At 44.4% G+C, this 22508-nt stretch overlaps 1 protein-coding gene across 1 annotated transcript in view; it reads left to right on the forward strand.

Annotated features, from left to right (window-relative positions):
* LOC144733219 (E3 ubiquitin-protein ligase TRIM11-like) overlaps positions 1 to 21976 on the forward strand; it is a 42876-nt gene extending 20900 nt beyond the window's left edge. Inside the window, exon 6 of the mRNA XM_078615014.1 lies at positions 21265 to 21976. Within this exon, the coding sequence (XP_078471140.1) occupies positions 21265 to 21818 (554 nt within the window). The 3' untranslated portion in view covers positions 21819 to 21976. The remainder of the gene's footprint in view (positions 1 to 21264) is intronic.
* The last annotated feature ends 532 nt before the right edge of the window (positions 21977 to 22508 follow it).

A 22508-nucleotide genomic window follows, 5' to 3' on the forward strand; every position in this document is an offset into this window, starting at 1 on the left:
TATCACACACACACACACGAGTGTTCATCACTACACCATCACACACACAAGTGTACATCACTACACTATCACACACATACACGAGTGTACATCACTACACTATCACACACACACACACACGAGTGTACATCACTACACTATCACACACACACACACGAGTGTACATCACTACACTATCACACACACGAGTGTACATCACTACACTATCACACACACACACACACACGAGTGTACATCACTACACTATCACACACACACGAGTGTACATCACTACACTATCACACACACACACACGAGTGTACATCACTACACTATCACACACACGAGTGTACATCACTACACTATCACACACACGAGTGAACATCACTACACTATCACACACACACACACACGAGTGTTCATCACTACACCATCACACACACGAGTGTACATCACTACACTATCACACACACACACACACTAGTGTACATCACTACACTATCACACACACACACACACACGAGTGTACATCACTACACTATCACACACACACACACGAGTGTACATCACTACACTATCACACACACGACTGTACATCACTACACTATCACACACACGACTGTACATCACTACACTATCACACACACACACACACACGAGTGTACATCACTACACTATCACACACACACACACGAGTGTACATCACTACACTATCACACACACAGAGTGTACATTACTACACTATCACACATACACAGAGTGTACATTACTACACTATCACACACACGACTGTACATAACTACACTATCTCACACACACACACACGAGTGTACATCACTACACGATCACACACAAACACACGAGTGTACATCACTACACTATCACACACACACAGAGTGTACATCACTACACTATCACACACACACACGAGTGTACATCACTACACTATCACACACACACACGAGTGTACATCACTACACCATCACACACACACACACACACACGCGAGTGTACATCACTACACCATCACACACACACACACGAGTGTACATCACTACACCATCACACACACGAGTGTACATCACTACACTATCACACACACACACAGAGTGTACATCACTACACTATCACACACACACACACACACGAGTGTACATCACTACACTATCACACACACACACACACGAGTGTACATCACTACACTATCACACACACGAGTGTACATCACTACACTATCACACACACGAGTGTACATCACTACACTATCACACACACACACACGAGTGAACATCACTACACTATCACACACACACACACGAGTGTACATCACTACACTATCACACACACACACACACACGAGTGTTCATCACTACACCATCACACACACGAGTGTACATCACTACACTATCACACACACGAGTGTACATCACTACACTATCACACACACGAGTGTACATCACTACACCATCACACACACACACGAGTGTACATCACTACACCATCACACACACACACACACACACGCGAGTGTACATCACTACACCATCACACACACACACACACACGAGTGTACATCACTACACCATCACACACACGAGTGTACATCACTACACTATCACACACACACACACACGAGTGTACATCACTACACTATCACACACACACACACGAGTGTACATCACTACACTATCACACACACGAGTGTACATCACTACACTATCACACACACACACGAGTGCACATCACTACACTATCACACACACACACACGAGTGAACATCACTACACTATCACACACACACACACGAGTGTACATCACTACACTATCACACACACACACACACGAGTGTTCATCACTACACCATCACACACACGAGTGTACATCACTACACTATCACACACACGAGTGTACATCACTACACTATCACACACACGAGTGTACATCACTACACCATCACACACACGAGTGTACATCACTACACTATCACACACACGAGTGTACATCACTACACCATCACACACACGAGTGTACATCACTACACCATCACACACACGGGTGTACATCACTACATTATATCACACACACAGTGTACATCACTACACTATCACACACACACACACGGGTGTACATCACTACATTATATCACACACACAGTGTACATCACTACACTATCACACACACACACACGAGTGTACATCACTACACTATCACACACACACGAGTGTACATCACTACACTATCACACACACACACGAGTGTACATCACTACACTATCACACACACACACACGAGTGTACATCACTACACTATCACACACACACACACGAGTGTACATCACTACACTATCACACACACACACACACACGAGTGTACATCACTACACTATCACACACACACACGAGTGTACATCACTACACTATCACACACACACAGAGTGTACATTACTACACTATCACACACACGACTGTACATCACTACACTATCACACACACACAGAGTGTACATCACTACACTATCACACAAACACGAGTGTACATCACTACACTATCACACACACGAGTGTACATCACTACACTATCACACACACACACACGAGTGTACATCACTACACTATCACACACACACGAGTGTACATCACTACACTATCACACACACACACGAGTGTACATCACTACACTATCACACACACGAGTGTACATCACTACACTATCACACACACGAGTGTACATCACTACACTATCACACACACACACACGAGTGTACATCACTACACTATCACACACACGAGTGTACATCACTACACTATCACACACACGAGTGTACATCACTACACTATCACACACACACACACACACGAGTGTACATCACTACACTATCACACACACACACAGTGTACATCACTACACTATCACACACACACACACGAGTGTACATCACTACACCATCACACACACGAGTGTACATCACTACACTATCACACACACACGAGTGTACATCACTACACCATCACACACGAGTGTACATCACTACACTATCACACACACACACACACACACGAGTGTACATCACTACACTAGGACACACACACACGAGTGTACATCACTACATTATCACACACACGAGTGTACATCACTACACTATCACACACACGAGTGTACATCACTACACTATCACACACACACACACACGAGTGTACATCACTACACTATCACACACACACACAGTGTACATCACTACACTATCACACACACACACACACGAGTGTACATCGCTACACTATCACACACACACACACGAGTGTACATCACTACACTATCACACACACACACAGTGTACATCACTACACTATCACACACACACACGAGTGTACATCACTACACTATCACACACACACACGAGTGTACATCACTACACTATCACACACACGAGTGTACGTCACTACACTATCACACACACACACGAGTGTACGTCAATACACTATCACACACACACACACGAGTGTACATCACTACACTATCCCACACACACACACGAGTGTACGTCACTACACTATCACACACACACACGAGTGTACATCACTACACTATCACACACACACGAGTGTACATCACTACACTATCACACACACACACGAGTGTACGTCACTACACTATCACACACACGAGTGTACATCACTACACTATCACACACACACGAGTGTACATCACTACACTATCACACACACACACGAGTGTACGTCACTACACTATCACACACACGAGTGTACATCACTACACTATCACACACACACACGAGTGTACATCACTACACTATCACACACACACGAGTGTACATCACTACACTATTACACACACACAAGTGAACATCACTACACTATCACACACACACAAGTGAACATCACTACACTATCACACACACACACGAGTGTACATCACTACACTATCACACACACACACGAGTGTACATCACTACACTATCACACACACGAGTGTACATCACTACACTATCACACACACGAGTGTACATCACTACACTATCACACACACACACGAGTGTACATCACTACACTATCACACACACACAAGTGTACATCACTACACTATCACACACACACACGAGTGTACATCACTACACTATCACACACACGAGTGTACATCACTACACTATCACACACACGAGTGTACATCACTACACTATCACACACACGAGTGTACATCACTACACTATCACACACACACACACACACGAGTGTACATCACTACACTATCACACACACACACAGTGTACATCACTACACTATCACACACACACACACACGAGTGTACATCACTACACCATCACACACACGAGTGTACATCACTACACTATCACACACACACGAGTGTACATCACTACACCATCACACACACGAGTGTACATCACTACACTATCACACACACACACGAGTGTACATCACTACATTATCACACACACGAGTGTACATCACTACACTATCACACACACACACAGTGTACATCACTACACTATCACACACACACACAGTGTACATCACTACACTATCACACACACACACACGAGTGTACATCACTACACTATCACACACACGAGTGTACATCACTACACTATCACACACACGAGTGTACATCACTACACTATCACACACACACACAGTGTACATCACTACACTATCACACACACACACGAGTGTACATCGCTACACTATCACACACACGCACACGAGTGTACATCACTACACTATCACACACACACACACAGTGTACATCACTACACTATCACACACACACACACGAGTGTACGTCACTACACTATCACACACACACACGAGTGTACATCACTACACTATCACACACACACACACGAGTGTACATTACTACACTATCACACACACGAGTGTACATCACTACACTATCACACACACGAGTGTACATCACTACACTATCACACACACGAGTGTACATCACTACACTATCACACACACACACACACGAGTGTACATCACTACACTATCACACACACACACAGTGTACATCACTACACTATCACACACACACACACACGAGTGTACATCACTACACCATCACACACACGAGTGTACATCACTACACTATCACACACACACGAGTGTACATCACTACACCATCACACACACGAGTGTACATCACTACACTATCACACACACACACGAGTGTACATCACTACATTATCACACACACGAGTGTACATCACTACACTATCACACACACACACAGTGTACATCACTACACTATCACACACACACACAGTGTACATCACTACACTATCACACACACACACACGAGTGTACATCACTACACTATCACACACACGAGTGTACATCACTACACTATCACACACACGAGTGTACATCACTACACTATCACACACACACACAGTGTACATCACTACACTATCACACACACACACGAGTGTACATCGCTACACTATCACACACACGCACACGAGTGTACATCACTACACTATCACACACACACACACAGTGTACATCACTACACTATCACACACACACACACGAGTGTACGTCACTACACTATCACACACACACACGAGTGTACATCACTACACTATCACACACACACACACGAGTGTACATCACTACACTATCACACACACGAGTGTACATCACTACACTATCACACACACGAGTGTACATCACTACACTATCCCACACACACACGCACACGAGTGTACATCACTACACTATCACACACACACACGAGTGTACATCACTACACTATCACACACACGAGTGCACATCACTACACTATCACACACACACACACACGAGTGTACATCACTACACTATCACACACACACACACAGTGTACATCACTACACTATCACACACACACGAGTGTACATCACTACACTATCACACACACACGAGTGTACATCACTACACAATCACACACACACGAGTGTACATCACTACACTATCACACACACGAGTGTACATCACTACACTATCACACACACACGAGTGTACATCACTACACTATCACACACACGAGTGTACATCACTACACTATCACACACACACACGAGTGTACATCACTACACTATCACACACACGAGTGTACATCACTACACTATCACACACACACACGAGTGTACATCACTACACTATCACACACACACACGAGTGTACATCACTACACTGTCACACAAACGAGTGTACATCACTACACTATCACACACACGAGTGTACATCACTACACTATCACACACACGAGTGTACATCACTACACTATCACACACACACGAGTGTACATCACTAAACGATCACACACACACGAGTGTACATCACTACACTATCACACACACGAGTGTACATCACTACACTATCACACACACGAGTGTACATCACTACACTATCACACACACACACGAGTGTACATCACTACACTATCACACACACGAGTGTACATCACTACACTATCACACACACACACGAGTGCACATCACTACACTATCACACACACACACACACGAGTGTACATCACTACACTATCACACACACACACGAGTGTGCATCACTACACTATCACACACACGAGTGTACATCACTACACTATCACACACACACAGAGTGTACATCACTACACTATCACACACACGAGTGTACATCACTACACTATCACACACACGAGTGTACATCACTACACTATCACACACACGAGTGTGCATCACTACACTATCACACACACGAGTGTACATCACTACACTATCACACACACACACAGAGTGTACATCACTACACTATCACACACACACGAGTGTACATCACTACACTATCACACACACGAGTGTACATCACTACACTATCACACACAGACACGAGTGTACATCACTACACTTTCACACACACACACACGAGTGTACATCACTACACTATCACACACACAGTGTACATCACTACACTATCACACACACGAGTGTACATCACTACACTATCACACACACACGAGTGTACATCACTACACTATCACACACACACGAGTGTACATCACTACACTATCACACACACAGTGTACATCACTACACTATCACACACACACGAGTGTACATCACTACACTATCACACACACACGAGTGTACATCACTACACTATCACACACAGACACGAGTGTACATCACTACACTATCACACACACACACGAGTGTACACCACTACACTATCACACACACAGTGTACACCACTACACTATCACACACACACACACAGTGTACATCACTACACTAACACACACACGAGTGTACATCACTACACTATCACACACACACACGAGTGTACATCACTACACTATCACACACACACACGAGTGTACATCACTACACTATCACACACACACACGAGTGTACATCACTACACCATCACACACACACACGAGTGTTCATCACTACACCATCACACACACGAGTGTACATCACTACACTATCACACACACACGAGTGTACATCACTACACTATCACACACACACGAGTGTACATCACTACACTATCACACACACACGAGTGTACATCACTACACTATCACACACACACGAGTGTACATCACTACACTATCACACACACGAGTGTACATCACTACACTATCACACACACGAGTGTACATCACTACACTATCACACACACACACACGAGTGTACATCACTACACTATCACACACACACAGTGTACATCACTACACTATCACACACACACACGAGTGTACATCACTACACTATCACACACAAACACACACGAGTGTACATCACTACACTATCACACACACGAGTGTACATCACTACACTATCACACACACACGAGTGTACATAACTACACTAACACACACACACACGAGTGTACATCACTACACTATTACACACACACGAGTGTACATCACTACACTATCACACACACACAAGTGTACATCACTACACTATCACACAGACGAGTGTACATGACTACACTATCACACACACGAGTGTACATCACTACACTATCACACACACACACACACGAGTGTACATCACTACACTATCACACACACGAGTGTACATCACTACACTATCACACACACGAGTGTACATCACTACACTATCACACACACGAGTGTACATAACTACACTAACACACACACACACGAGTGTACATCACTACACTATCACACACACACGAGTGTACATCACTACACTATCACACACACACACGAGTGTACACCACTACACTATCACACACACAGTGTACACCACTACACTATCACACACACACACACAGTGTACATCACTACACTATCACACACACACACGAGTGTACATCACTACACTATCACACACACACACGAGTGTACATCACTACACTATCACACACACACACGAGTGTACATCACTACACTATCACACACACACACGAGTGTACATCGCTACACTATCACACACACGCACACGAGTGTACATCACTACACTATCACACACACACACACAGTGTACATCACTACACTATCACACACACACACACGAGTGTACGTCACTACACTATCACACACACACACGAGTGTACATCACTACACTATCACACACACACACACGAGTGTACATCACTACACTATCACACACACGAGTGTACATCACTACACTATCACACACACGAGTGTACATCACTACACTATCCCACACACACACGCACACGAGTGTACATCACTACACTATCACACACACACACGAGTGTACATCACTACACTATCACACACACGAGTGCACATCACTACACTATCACACACACACACACACGAGTGTACATCACTACACTATCACACACACACACACAGTGTACATCACTACACTATCACACACACACGAGTGTACATCACTACACTATCACACACACACGAGTGTACATCACTACACAATCACACACACACGAGTGTACATCACTACACTATCACACACACGAGTGTACATCACTACACTATCACACACACACGAGTGTACATCACTACACTATCACACACACGAGTGTACATCACTACACTATCACACACACACACGAGTGTACATCACTACACTATCACACACACGAGTGTACATCACTACACTATCACACACACACACGAGTGTACATCACTACACTATCACACACACACACGAGTGTACATCACTACACTGTCACACAAACGAGTGTACATCACTACACTATCACACACACGAGTGTACATCACTACACTATCACACACACGAGTGTACATCACTACACTATCACACACACACGAGTGTACATCACTAAACCATCACACACACACGAGTGTACATCACTACACTATCACACACACGAGTGTACATCACTACACTATCACACACACGAGTGTACATCACTACACTATCACACACACACACGAGTGTACATCACTACACTATCACACACACGAGTGTACATCACTACACTATCACACACACACACGAGTGCACATCACTACACTATCACACACACACACACACGAGTGTACATCACTACACTATCACACACACACACGAGTGTGCATCACTACACTATCACACACACGAGTGTACATCACTACACTATCACACACACACAGAGTGTACATCACTACACTATCACACACACGAGTGTACATCACTACACTATCACACACACGAGTGTACATCACTACACTATCACACACACGAGTGTGCATCACTACACTATCACACACACGAGTGTACATCACTACACTATCACACACACACACAGAGTGTACATCACTACACTATCACACACACACGAGTGTACATCACTACACTATCACACACACGAGTGTACATCACTACACTATCACACACAGACACGAGTGTACATCACTACACTTTCACACACACACACACGAGTGTACATCACTACACTATCACACACACAGTGTACATCACTACACTATCACACACACGAGTGTACATCACTACACTATCACACACACACGAGTGTACATCACTACACTATCACACACACACGAGTGTACATCACTACACTATCACACACACAGTGTACATCACTACACTATCACACACACACGAGTGTACATCACTACACTATCACACACACACGAGTGTACATCACTACACTATCACACACAGACACGAGTGTACATCACTACACTATCACACACACACACGAGTGTACACCACTACACTATCACACACACAGTGTACACCACTACACTATCACACACACACACACAGTGTACATCACTACACTAACACACACACGAGTGTACATCACTACACTATCACACACACACACGAGTGTACATCACTACACTATCACACACACACACGAGTGTACATCACTACACTATCACACACACACACGAGTGTACATCACTACACCATCACACACACACACGAGTGTTCATCACTACACCATCACACACACGAGTGTACATCACTACACTATCACACACACACGAGTGTACATCACTACACTATCACACACACACGAGTGTACATCACTACACTATCACACACACACGAGTGTACATCACTACACTATCACACACACACGAGTGTACATCACTACACTATCACACACACGAGTGTACATCACGACACTATCACACACACGAGTGTACATCACTACACTATCACACACACACACACGAGTGTACATCACTACACTATCACACACACACAGTGTACATCACTACACTATCACACACACACACGAGTGTACATCACTACACTATCACACACAAACACACACGAGTGTACATCACTACACTATCACACACACGAGTGTACATCACTACACTATCACACACACACGAGTGTACATAACTACACTAACACACACACACACGAGTGTACATCACTACACTATTACACACACACGAGTGTACATCACTACACTATCACACACACACAAGTGTACATCACTACACTATCACACAGACGAGTGTACATGACTACACTATCACACACACGAGTGTACATCACTACACTATCACACACACACACACACGAGTGTACATCACTACACTATCACACACACGAGTGTACATCACTACACTATCACACACACGAGTGTACATCACTACACTATCACACACACGAGTGTACATAACTACACTAACACACACACACACGAGTGTACATCACTACACTATCACACACACACGAGTGTACATCACTACACTATCACACACACACACGAGTGTACACCACTACACTATCACACACACAGTGTACACCACTACACTATCACACACACACACACAGTGTACATCACTACACTATCACACACACACACGAGTGTACATCACTACACTATCACACACACACACGAGTGTACATCACTACACTATCACACACACACACGAGTGTACATCACTACACTATCACACACACGAGTGAACATCACTACACTATCACACACACACACGAGTGTACATCACTACACTATCACACAAACACGAGTGTACATCACTACACCATCACACACACACACACGAGTGTACATCACTACACCATCACACACACACACGAGTGTTCATCACTACACCATCACACACACACACACGAGTGTACATCACTACACTATCACACACACACACGAGTGTACATCACTACACTATCACACACACACACGAGTGTACATCACTACACTATCACACACACGAGTGTACATCACTACACTATCACACACACACACACACAGAGTGTACATCACTACACTATCACACACACGAGTGTACATCACTACACTATCACACACACACACACACAGAGTGTACATCACTACACTATCACACACACACGAGTGTACATCACTACACTATCACACACACACACACACGAGTGTACATCACTACACTATCACACACACACACGAGTTTACATCACTACACTATCACACACACACACGAGTGTACATCACTACACTATCACACACACACACGAGTGTACATCACTACACTATCACACACACGAGTGTACATCACTACACTATCACACACACACACACACAGAGTGTACATCACTACACTATCACACACACACGAGTGTACATCACTACACTATCACACACACACACACACGAGTGTACATCACTACACTATCACACACACACACGAGTTTACATCACTACACTATCACACACACACACGAGTTTACATCACTACACTATCACACAGACACACGAGTGTACATCACTACACTATCACACACTCACACGAGTTTACATCACTACACTATCACACACACACACGAGTGTACATCACTACACTATCACACACACACACGAGTGTACATCACTACACTATCACACACACACACAGTGTACATCACTACACTATCACACACACAAGTGTACATCACTACACTATCACACACACACGAGTGTACATCACTACACTATCACACACACAAGTGTACATCACTACACTATCACACACACGAGTGTACATCACTACACTATCACACACACACACGAGTGTACATCACTACACTATCACACACACACGAGTGTACATCACTACACTATCACACACACACGAGTGTACATCACTACACTATCACACACACAAGTGTACATCACTACACTATCACACACACACGAATGTACATCACTACACTATCACACACACACGAGTGTACATCACTACACTATCACACACACACACACGAGTGTACATCACTACACTATCACACACACACACACGAATGTACATCACTACACTATCACACACACACACACACGAGTGTACATCACTACACTATCACACACACACACGAGTGTACATCACTACACTATCACACACACGAGTGTACATCACTACACTATCACACACACGAGTGTGCATCACTACACTATCACACACACACACACATAGTGTACATCACTACACTATCACACACACACACGAGTGTACATCACTACAATATCTCACACACACACGAGTGTACATCACTACAATATCTCACACACACACGAGTGTACATCACTACACTATCACACACACACACGAGTGTGCATCACTACACTATCACACACACACACATAGTGTACATCACTACACTATCACACACACACACGAGTGTACATCACTACAATATCTCACACACACACGAGTGTACATCACTACACTATCACACACACACACACAGAGTGTACATCACTACACTATCACACACACACACACAGAGTGTACATCACTACACTATCACACGCACACACGAGTGTACATCACTACACTATCACACACACACGAGTGTACATCACTACACTATCACACACACACACGAGTGTGCATCACTACACTATCACACACACACACGAGTGTACATCACTACACTATCACACACACACGAGTGTATATCACTACACTATCACACGCACACACGAGTGTACATCACTACACTATCACACACACGAGTGTACATCACTACACTAACACACACACACGAGTGTATATCACTACACTATCACACGCACACACGAGTGTACATCACTACACTATCACACGCACGAGTGTACATCACTACACTATCACACACACGAGTGTACATCACTACACTATCACACACACACACGAGTGTACATCACTACACTATCACACACAAACACACACGAGTGTACATCACTACACTATCACACACACGAGTGTACATCACTACACTATCACACACACACGAGTGTACATAACTACACTAACACACACACACACGAGTGTACATCACTACACTATTACACACACACGAGTGTACATCACTACACTATCACACACACACAAGTGTACATCACTACACTATCACACAGACGAGTGTACATGACTACACTATCACACACACGAGTGTACATCACTACACTATCACACACACACACACACGAGTGTACATCACTACACTATCACACACACGAGTGTACATCACTACACTATCACACACACGAGTGTACATCACTACACTATCACACACACGAGTGTACATAACTACACTAACACACACACACACGAGTGTACATCACTACACTATCACACACACACGAGTGTACATCACTACACTATCACACACACACACGAGTGTACACCACTACACTATCACACACACAGTGTACACCACTACACTATCACACACACACACACAGTGTACATCACTACACTATCACACACACACACGAGTGTACATCACTACACTATCACACACACACACGAGTGTACATCACTACACTATCACACACACACACGAGTGTACATCACTACACTATCACACACACGAGTGAACATCACTACACTATCACACACACACACGAGTGTACATCACTACACTATCACACAAACACGAGTGTACATCACTACACCATCACACACACACACACGAGTGTACATCACTACACCATCACACACACACACGAGTGTTCATCACTACACCATCACACACACACACACGAGTGTACATCACTACACTATCACACACACACACGAGTGTTCATCACTACACCATCACACACACGAGTGTACATCACTACACTATCACACACACACGAGTGTACATCACTACACTATCACACACACACACGAGTGTACATCACTACACTATCACACACACACACACACAGAGTGTACATCACTACACTATCACACACACGAGTGTACATCACTACACTATCACACACACACACACACAGAGTGTACATCACTACACTATCACACACACACGAGTGTACATCACTACACTATCACACACACACACACACGAGTGTACATCACTACACTATCACACACACACACGAGTTTACATCACTACACTATCACACACACACACGAGTGTACATCACTACACTATCACACACACACACGAGTGTACATCACTACACTATCACACACACGAGTGTACATCACTACACTATCACACACACACACACACAGAGTGTACATCACTACACTATCACACACACACGAGTGTACATCACTACACTATCACACACACACACACACGAGTGTACATCACTACACTATCACACACACACACGAGTTTACATCACTACACTATCACACACACACACGAGTTTACATCACTACACTATCACACAGACACACGAGTGTACATCACTACACTATCACACACTCACACGAGTTTACATCACTACACTATCACACACACACACGAGTGTACATCACTACACTATCACACACACACACGAGTGTACATCACTACACTATCACACACACACACAGTGTACATCACTACACTATCACACACACAAGTGTACATCACTACACTATCACACACACACGAGTGTACATCACTACACTATCACACACACAAGTGTACATCACTACACTATCACACACACGAGTGTACATCACTACACTATCACACACACACACGAGTGTACATCACTACACTATCACACACACACGAGTGTACATCACTACACTATCACACACACACGAGTGTACATCACTACACTATCACACACACAAGTGTACATCACTACACTATCACACACACACGAATGTACATCACTACACTATCACACACACACGAGTGTACATCACTACACTATCACACACACACACACGAGTGTACATCACTACACTATCACACACACACACACGAATGTACATCACTACACTATCACACACACACACACACGAGTGTACATCACTACACTATCACACACACACACGAGTGTACATCACTACACTATCACACACACGAGTGTACATCACTACACTATCACACACACGAGTGTGCATCACTACACTATCACACACACACACACATAGTGTACATCACTACACTATCACACACACACACGAGTGTACATCACTACAATATCTCACACACACACGAGTGTACATCACTACAATATCTCACACACACACGAGTGTACATCACTACACTATCACACACACACACGAGTGTGCATCACTACACTATCACACACACACACATAGTGTACATCACTACACTATCACACACACACACGAGTGTACATCACTACAATATCTCACACACACACGAGTGTACATCACTACACTATCACACACACACACACAGAGTGTACATCACTACACTATCACACACACACACACAGAGTGTACATCACTACACTATCACACGCACACACGAGTGTACATCACTACACTATCACACACACACGAGTGTACATCACTACACTATCACACACACACACGAGTGTGCATCACTACACTATCACACACACACACGAGTGTACATCACTACACTATCACACACACACGAGTGTATATCACTACACTATCACACGCACACACGAGTGTACATCACTACACTATCACACACACGAGTGTACATCACTACACTAACACACACACACGAGTGTATATCACTACACTATCACACGCACACACGAGTGTACATCACTACACTATCACACGCACGAGTGTACATCACTACACTATCACACACACGAGTGTACATCACTACACTATCACACACACACGAGTGTATATCACTACACTATCACACGCACACACGAGTGTACATCACTACACTATCACACGCACGAGTGTACATCACTACACTATCACACGCACACACACGAGTGTACATCACTACACTATCACACGCACGAGTGTACATCACTACACTATCACACACACACACAGTGTACATCACTACACTATCACACACACACACGAGTGTACATCACTACACTATCACACGCACACACGAGTGTACATCACTACACTATCACACACACACGAGTGTACATCACTACACTATCACACACACACGAGTGTACATCACTACACTATCACACACACGCACGAGTGTACATCACTACACTATCACACACACACACAGTGTACATCACTACACTATCACACACACACACGAGTGTACATCACTACACTATCACACACACACACGAGTGTACATCACTACACTATCACACACACAGAGTGTACATCACTACACTATCACACACACGAGTGTACATCACTACACTATCACACACACAGAGTGTACATCACTACACTATCACACACACACACGAGTGTACATCACTACACTATCACACACACACACACGAGTGTACATCACTACACTATCACACGCACACACGAGTGTACATCACTACACTATCACACGCACACACGAGTGTACATCACTACACTATCACACACACACACGAGTGTACATCACTACACTATCTCACACACACACAGTGTACATCACTACACTATCACACACACACACACCAGTGTACATCACTACACTATCACACACACGAGTGTACATCACTACACTATCACACACACGAGTGTACATCACTACACTATCACACACACGACTGTACATCACTACACTATCACACACACACGAGTGTACATCACTACACCATCACACACACACACGTGGACATCACTACACTATCACACACACACACACTAGTGTACATCACTACACTATCACACACACAGTGTACATCACTACACTATCACACACACACACACACACGAGTGTACATCACTACACTATCACACACACACACGAGTGTACATCACTACACTATCACACACACGAGTGTACATCACTACACTATCACACACACACACACGAGTGTACATCACTACACTGTCACACACACACACGAGTGTACATCACTACACTATCACACACACACACGAGTGTACATCACTACACTGTCACACACACACACGAGTGTACATCACTACACTATCACACACACACACACGAGTGTACATCACTACACTATCACACACACAGAGTGTACATCACTACACTATCACACACACGAGTGTACATCACTACACTATCACACACACACACGAGTGTACATCACTACACTATCACACACACACAGAGTGTACATCACTACACTATCACACACACACACACGAGTGTACATCACTACACTATCACACACACACACACACACGAGTGTACATCACTACACTATCACACACACAGAGTGTACATCACTACACTATCACACACACAGAGTGTACATCACTACACTATCACACACACACACACGAGTGTACATCACTACACTATCACACACACACACACACACGAGTGTACATCACTACACTATCACACACACACAGAGTGTACATCACTACACTATCACACACACACACACGAGTGTACATCACTACACTATCACACACACACACACACACGAGTGTACATCACTACACTATCACACACACGAGTGTACATCACTACACTATCACACACACGAGTGTACATCACTACACTTTCACACACACACACGAGTGTACATCACTACACTATCACACTCACACACACGAGTGTACATCACTACACTATCACACACACACACGAGTGTACATCACTACACTATCACACACACACGAGTGTACATCACTACACTATCACACACACACACACGAGTGTACATCACTACACTTTCACACACACACACACGAGTGTACATCACTACACTATCACACACACACACACACGAGTGTACATCACTACACTATCACAAACACACGAGTGTACATCACTACACTATCACACACACACACACACACGTGTACATCACTACACTATCACAAACACACGAGTGTACATCACTACACTATCACACACACACACACACACGAGTGTACAGCACTACACTATCACACACACACACGAGTGTACATCACTACACTATCACACACACACACGAGTGTACATCACTACACTATCACACACACAGAGTGTACATCACTACACTATCACACACACACACGATTGTACATCACTACACTATCACACACACGAGTGTACATCACTACACTATCACTACACTATCACACACACAGAGTGTACATCACTACACTATCACACACACACGAGTGTACATCACTACACTATCACACACACACACGAGTGTACATCACTACACTATCACACACACACAGTGTACATCACTACACTATCACACACACGAGTGTATATCACTACACTATCACACACACGAGTGTACATCACTACACTATCACACACACACGAGTGTACATCACTACACTATCACACACACACACGAGTGTACATCACTACACTATCACACACACACAGTGTACATCACTACACTATCACACACACGAGTGTACATCACTACACTATCACACACACGAGTGTACATCACTACACTATCACACACACACGAGTGTACATCACTACACTATCACACACACACGAGTGTACATCACTACACTATCACACACACACGAGTGTACATCACTACACTATCACACACACACACGAGTGTACATCACTACACTATCACACACACGAGTGTACATCACTACACTATCACACACACGAGTGTACATCACTACACTATCACACACACACACACGAGTGTACATCACTACACTATCTCACACACACGAGTGTACATCACTACACTATCACACACACACGAGTGTACATCACTACACTATCACACACACACGAGTGTACATCACTACACTATCACACACACACGAGTGTACATCACTACACTATCACACACACACATACGAGTGTACAGTACATCACTACACTATCACACACACACGAGTGTACATCACTACACTATCACACACACACACGAGTGTACATCACTACACTATCACACACACACACACGAGTGTACATCACTACACTATCACACACACACACAGAGTGTACATCACTACACTATCACACACACGAGTGTACATCACTACACTATCACACACACACACGAGTGTACATCACTACACTATCACACACACGAGTGTACATCACTACACTATCACACACACACAGTGTACATCACTACACTATCACACACACGAGTGTACATCACTACACTATCACACACACACACACGAGTGTACATCACTACACTATCACACACACACACGAGTGTACATCACTACACCATCACACACACACAGAGTGTACACCACTATACTATCACACACACGAGTGTACACCACTATACTATCACACACACGAGTGTACATCACTACACTATCACACACACACGAGTGTACATCACTACACTATCACACACACACACGAGTGTACATCACTACACCATCACACACACACACGAGTGTACATCACTACACTATCACACACACACACGATTGTACATCACTACACTATCACACCCACCTCGTGTGCCGTGTCGGCCTTCACAGGTGCTCACCAACACCACTTGCCCCTACAGCCTGTGAAAGGTGACACACAGTAGATGGTTGTGTTTGTTGTACACACACAGAGACGCTGCGGCGGTGTTGATATCCACGCTGCTGCTGCTGTGATCCACTGCCTCCCACGGGCACTTCCGCACAGTGGGGCTGAACGATGAATCGATTCCAAATCGAAGTCGCAATTTGAAACAATGCGATTAGCAAATCGCAAAGACTGCGATTTTTGAAAAGTGTTTTATTTTTTATTATTAGAACTTTATTGATTTAACTTAACAATTCTAGATTTGAAGCTTTCGTGACTGCAAGGATTCATACTCTGAGGTTGATTCGGTAAAGTCACGTTGGTAAAATATAATAATAAAATAAAATAATAATAAATGAAAATAACTCAATTCAATCACGATGTTTCGAAGGCAACACAAGTCTCCGTCTTCAGGTGGGACCGTCACAGCTAAATTTACGGTATCACTTTATTTTATTATTATTATTTTACCTACGTGACTTTACCGAAAAAACTTAACAATTGCTCCATGTTTGATCTTTCTATTTAAATAAAAATTTTTAACAAATACATGTTGAAAGCAATTAATACATATTAAGTTTTCAGCCTTGCATTAGAATATATAGAGCAGTTCACATTGTGATGCTATCATCAAATGTTTTACATCTATTACACAGTGAATATTGAACTGAAGCGGGACTTTTAAAAATGTAGATGACGGGGCAGACAAACGCACCGCTGTACTGTACTTCTGTGCTCTCGCCAGCTGCGCCACCTGCCTTCGCCAACGCGCGGTGACCGGCGTGGTGAAGTATGGTCAAATGCCCCCGTGACCCGCACGGTGTAGGGAGGCCCTCATCCAGCAGTGGATTGACAAAGTGCCCGTTACATGTCATCACACCGATAGCTACGCATTACAACGTTGCATAACAATGCTCATTATGAATTGCTCTATTGTAGTGTACGTGCGTGTTAGTGCACGAGTGCTGTTGTTATAATGGTGCTGTTGTTACACGGCTACTGTGATTGTCGTTACTGCAGACGGACGCTCACCGACTGTGGACACAAACTCGGCCCAGAACAACCTCCAGATTTCCTCGGACCTCAGGACGGTGACGCGGACCGCTGTCTCCCAGGGTCGCCCCGATCACCCACACCGCTTTGATGTCTTCTACCAAGCCCTGTGCTCCGAGAGCTTCTCGTCGGGTCAGCACTACTGGGAGGTGGACGTGGGGGGTGCGGCGTGGAGCTGTCAGGTTGGAGTCGCGTACGGGACGATCGCACGGAAAGGGAGTGGTAAAGAGTGCGGCCTGGGAAGGAACGACTCATCCTGGGTTTTATGTAAATATAACAACAGCTGCTCAGTGCTTCATGGTGGTGTCTGGACCTCAGTGCCGGTGAGGGATCCTCCCCGGAGAGTCGGGTGTCACCTGCACTGGGAGGCGGGGCTGCTGTCGTTCTACCGCGCCGACTCCATGGAGCTGCTGCACTCCGTCCACCACTCGTTTAGTCAACCGCTCTACCCCGCACTGTATGTGTGGGGTGGTGATGATGGTAACTCAGTGAGGATTCTGGATCTGAGTCGTGCGTGCTGAGAGCACGGAGTGTGAGCAGCGCAGAGAAACGGGCACAACGCACAGACTCGCGCACACAAAGACACAGATCCCCCGTGTAGCCTTCACAGGCTGTTGGGGCAAGTGCTGTCAGCGAGCACCTATGGGGCCGTCCATAAATGACGTCACACACCTGGGTGGGGGGGGTTAGACATTTGTGACGATGGGGGGGGGGGGGGTGAAAAATGTGACGTCACGTCAAAATGCGCAACTTATATAAATATAGACAACACGTTCTACTTAATTAAATATACTTTTTAATAAATGTTTTCTCCTACAACATCAGAGTGCAGCGCCACATTAAATATGCACTACAATGACAATAGTTTAAAGCTATTTGAGGCATGTTTTATTTTCTTGGGGGGGGGGCAGAGCTTTGTGACGTCATATTTGAGGGGGGGTCTGACTTTTTGTGACGAAGGGGGGGGGGGGTCAAAAATCGCCTGATGTCATTTATGGACGGCCCCTATGAAGGCCGGCACAGCACACTAGGGGGTGGGTGGCCAGCACCACGCCCGGTCGCCTTTGTCTCCCCAGTGGTGATGTTTACACACCGTACCAGGTACTTATTTGAGGCTGAGTCGACTTAGGGGAAGTCCATGACCGGTTCACCAAAACCAGTGACGATTATCGGAATCGGTCCAGGCTCTCCCCTAGGTCGACTGAGCCTCA

This window comes from Lampetra planeri, chromosome 45 (assembly GCF_965212315.1).
Source record: "Lampetra planeri chromosome 45, kcLamPlan1.2.h2, whole genome shotgun sequence".
NCBI lineage: Eukaryota > Metazoa > Chordata > Hyperoartia > Petromyzontiformes > Petromyzontidae > Lampetra > Lampetra planeri.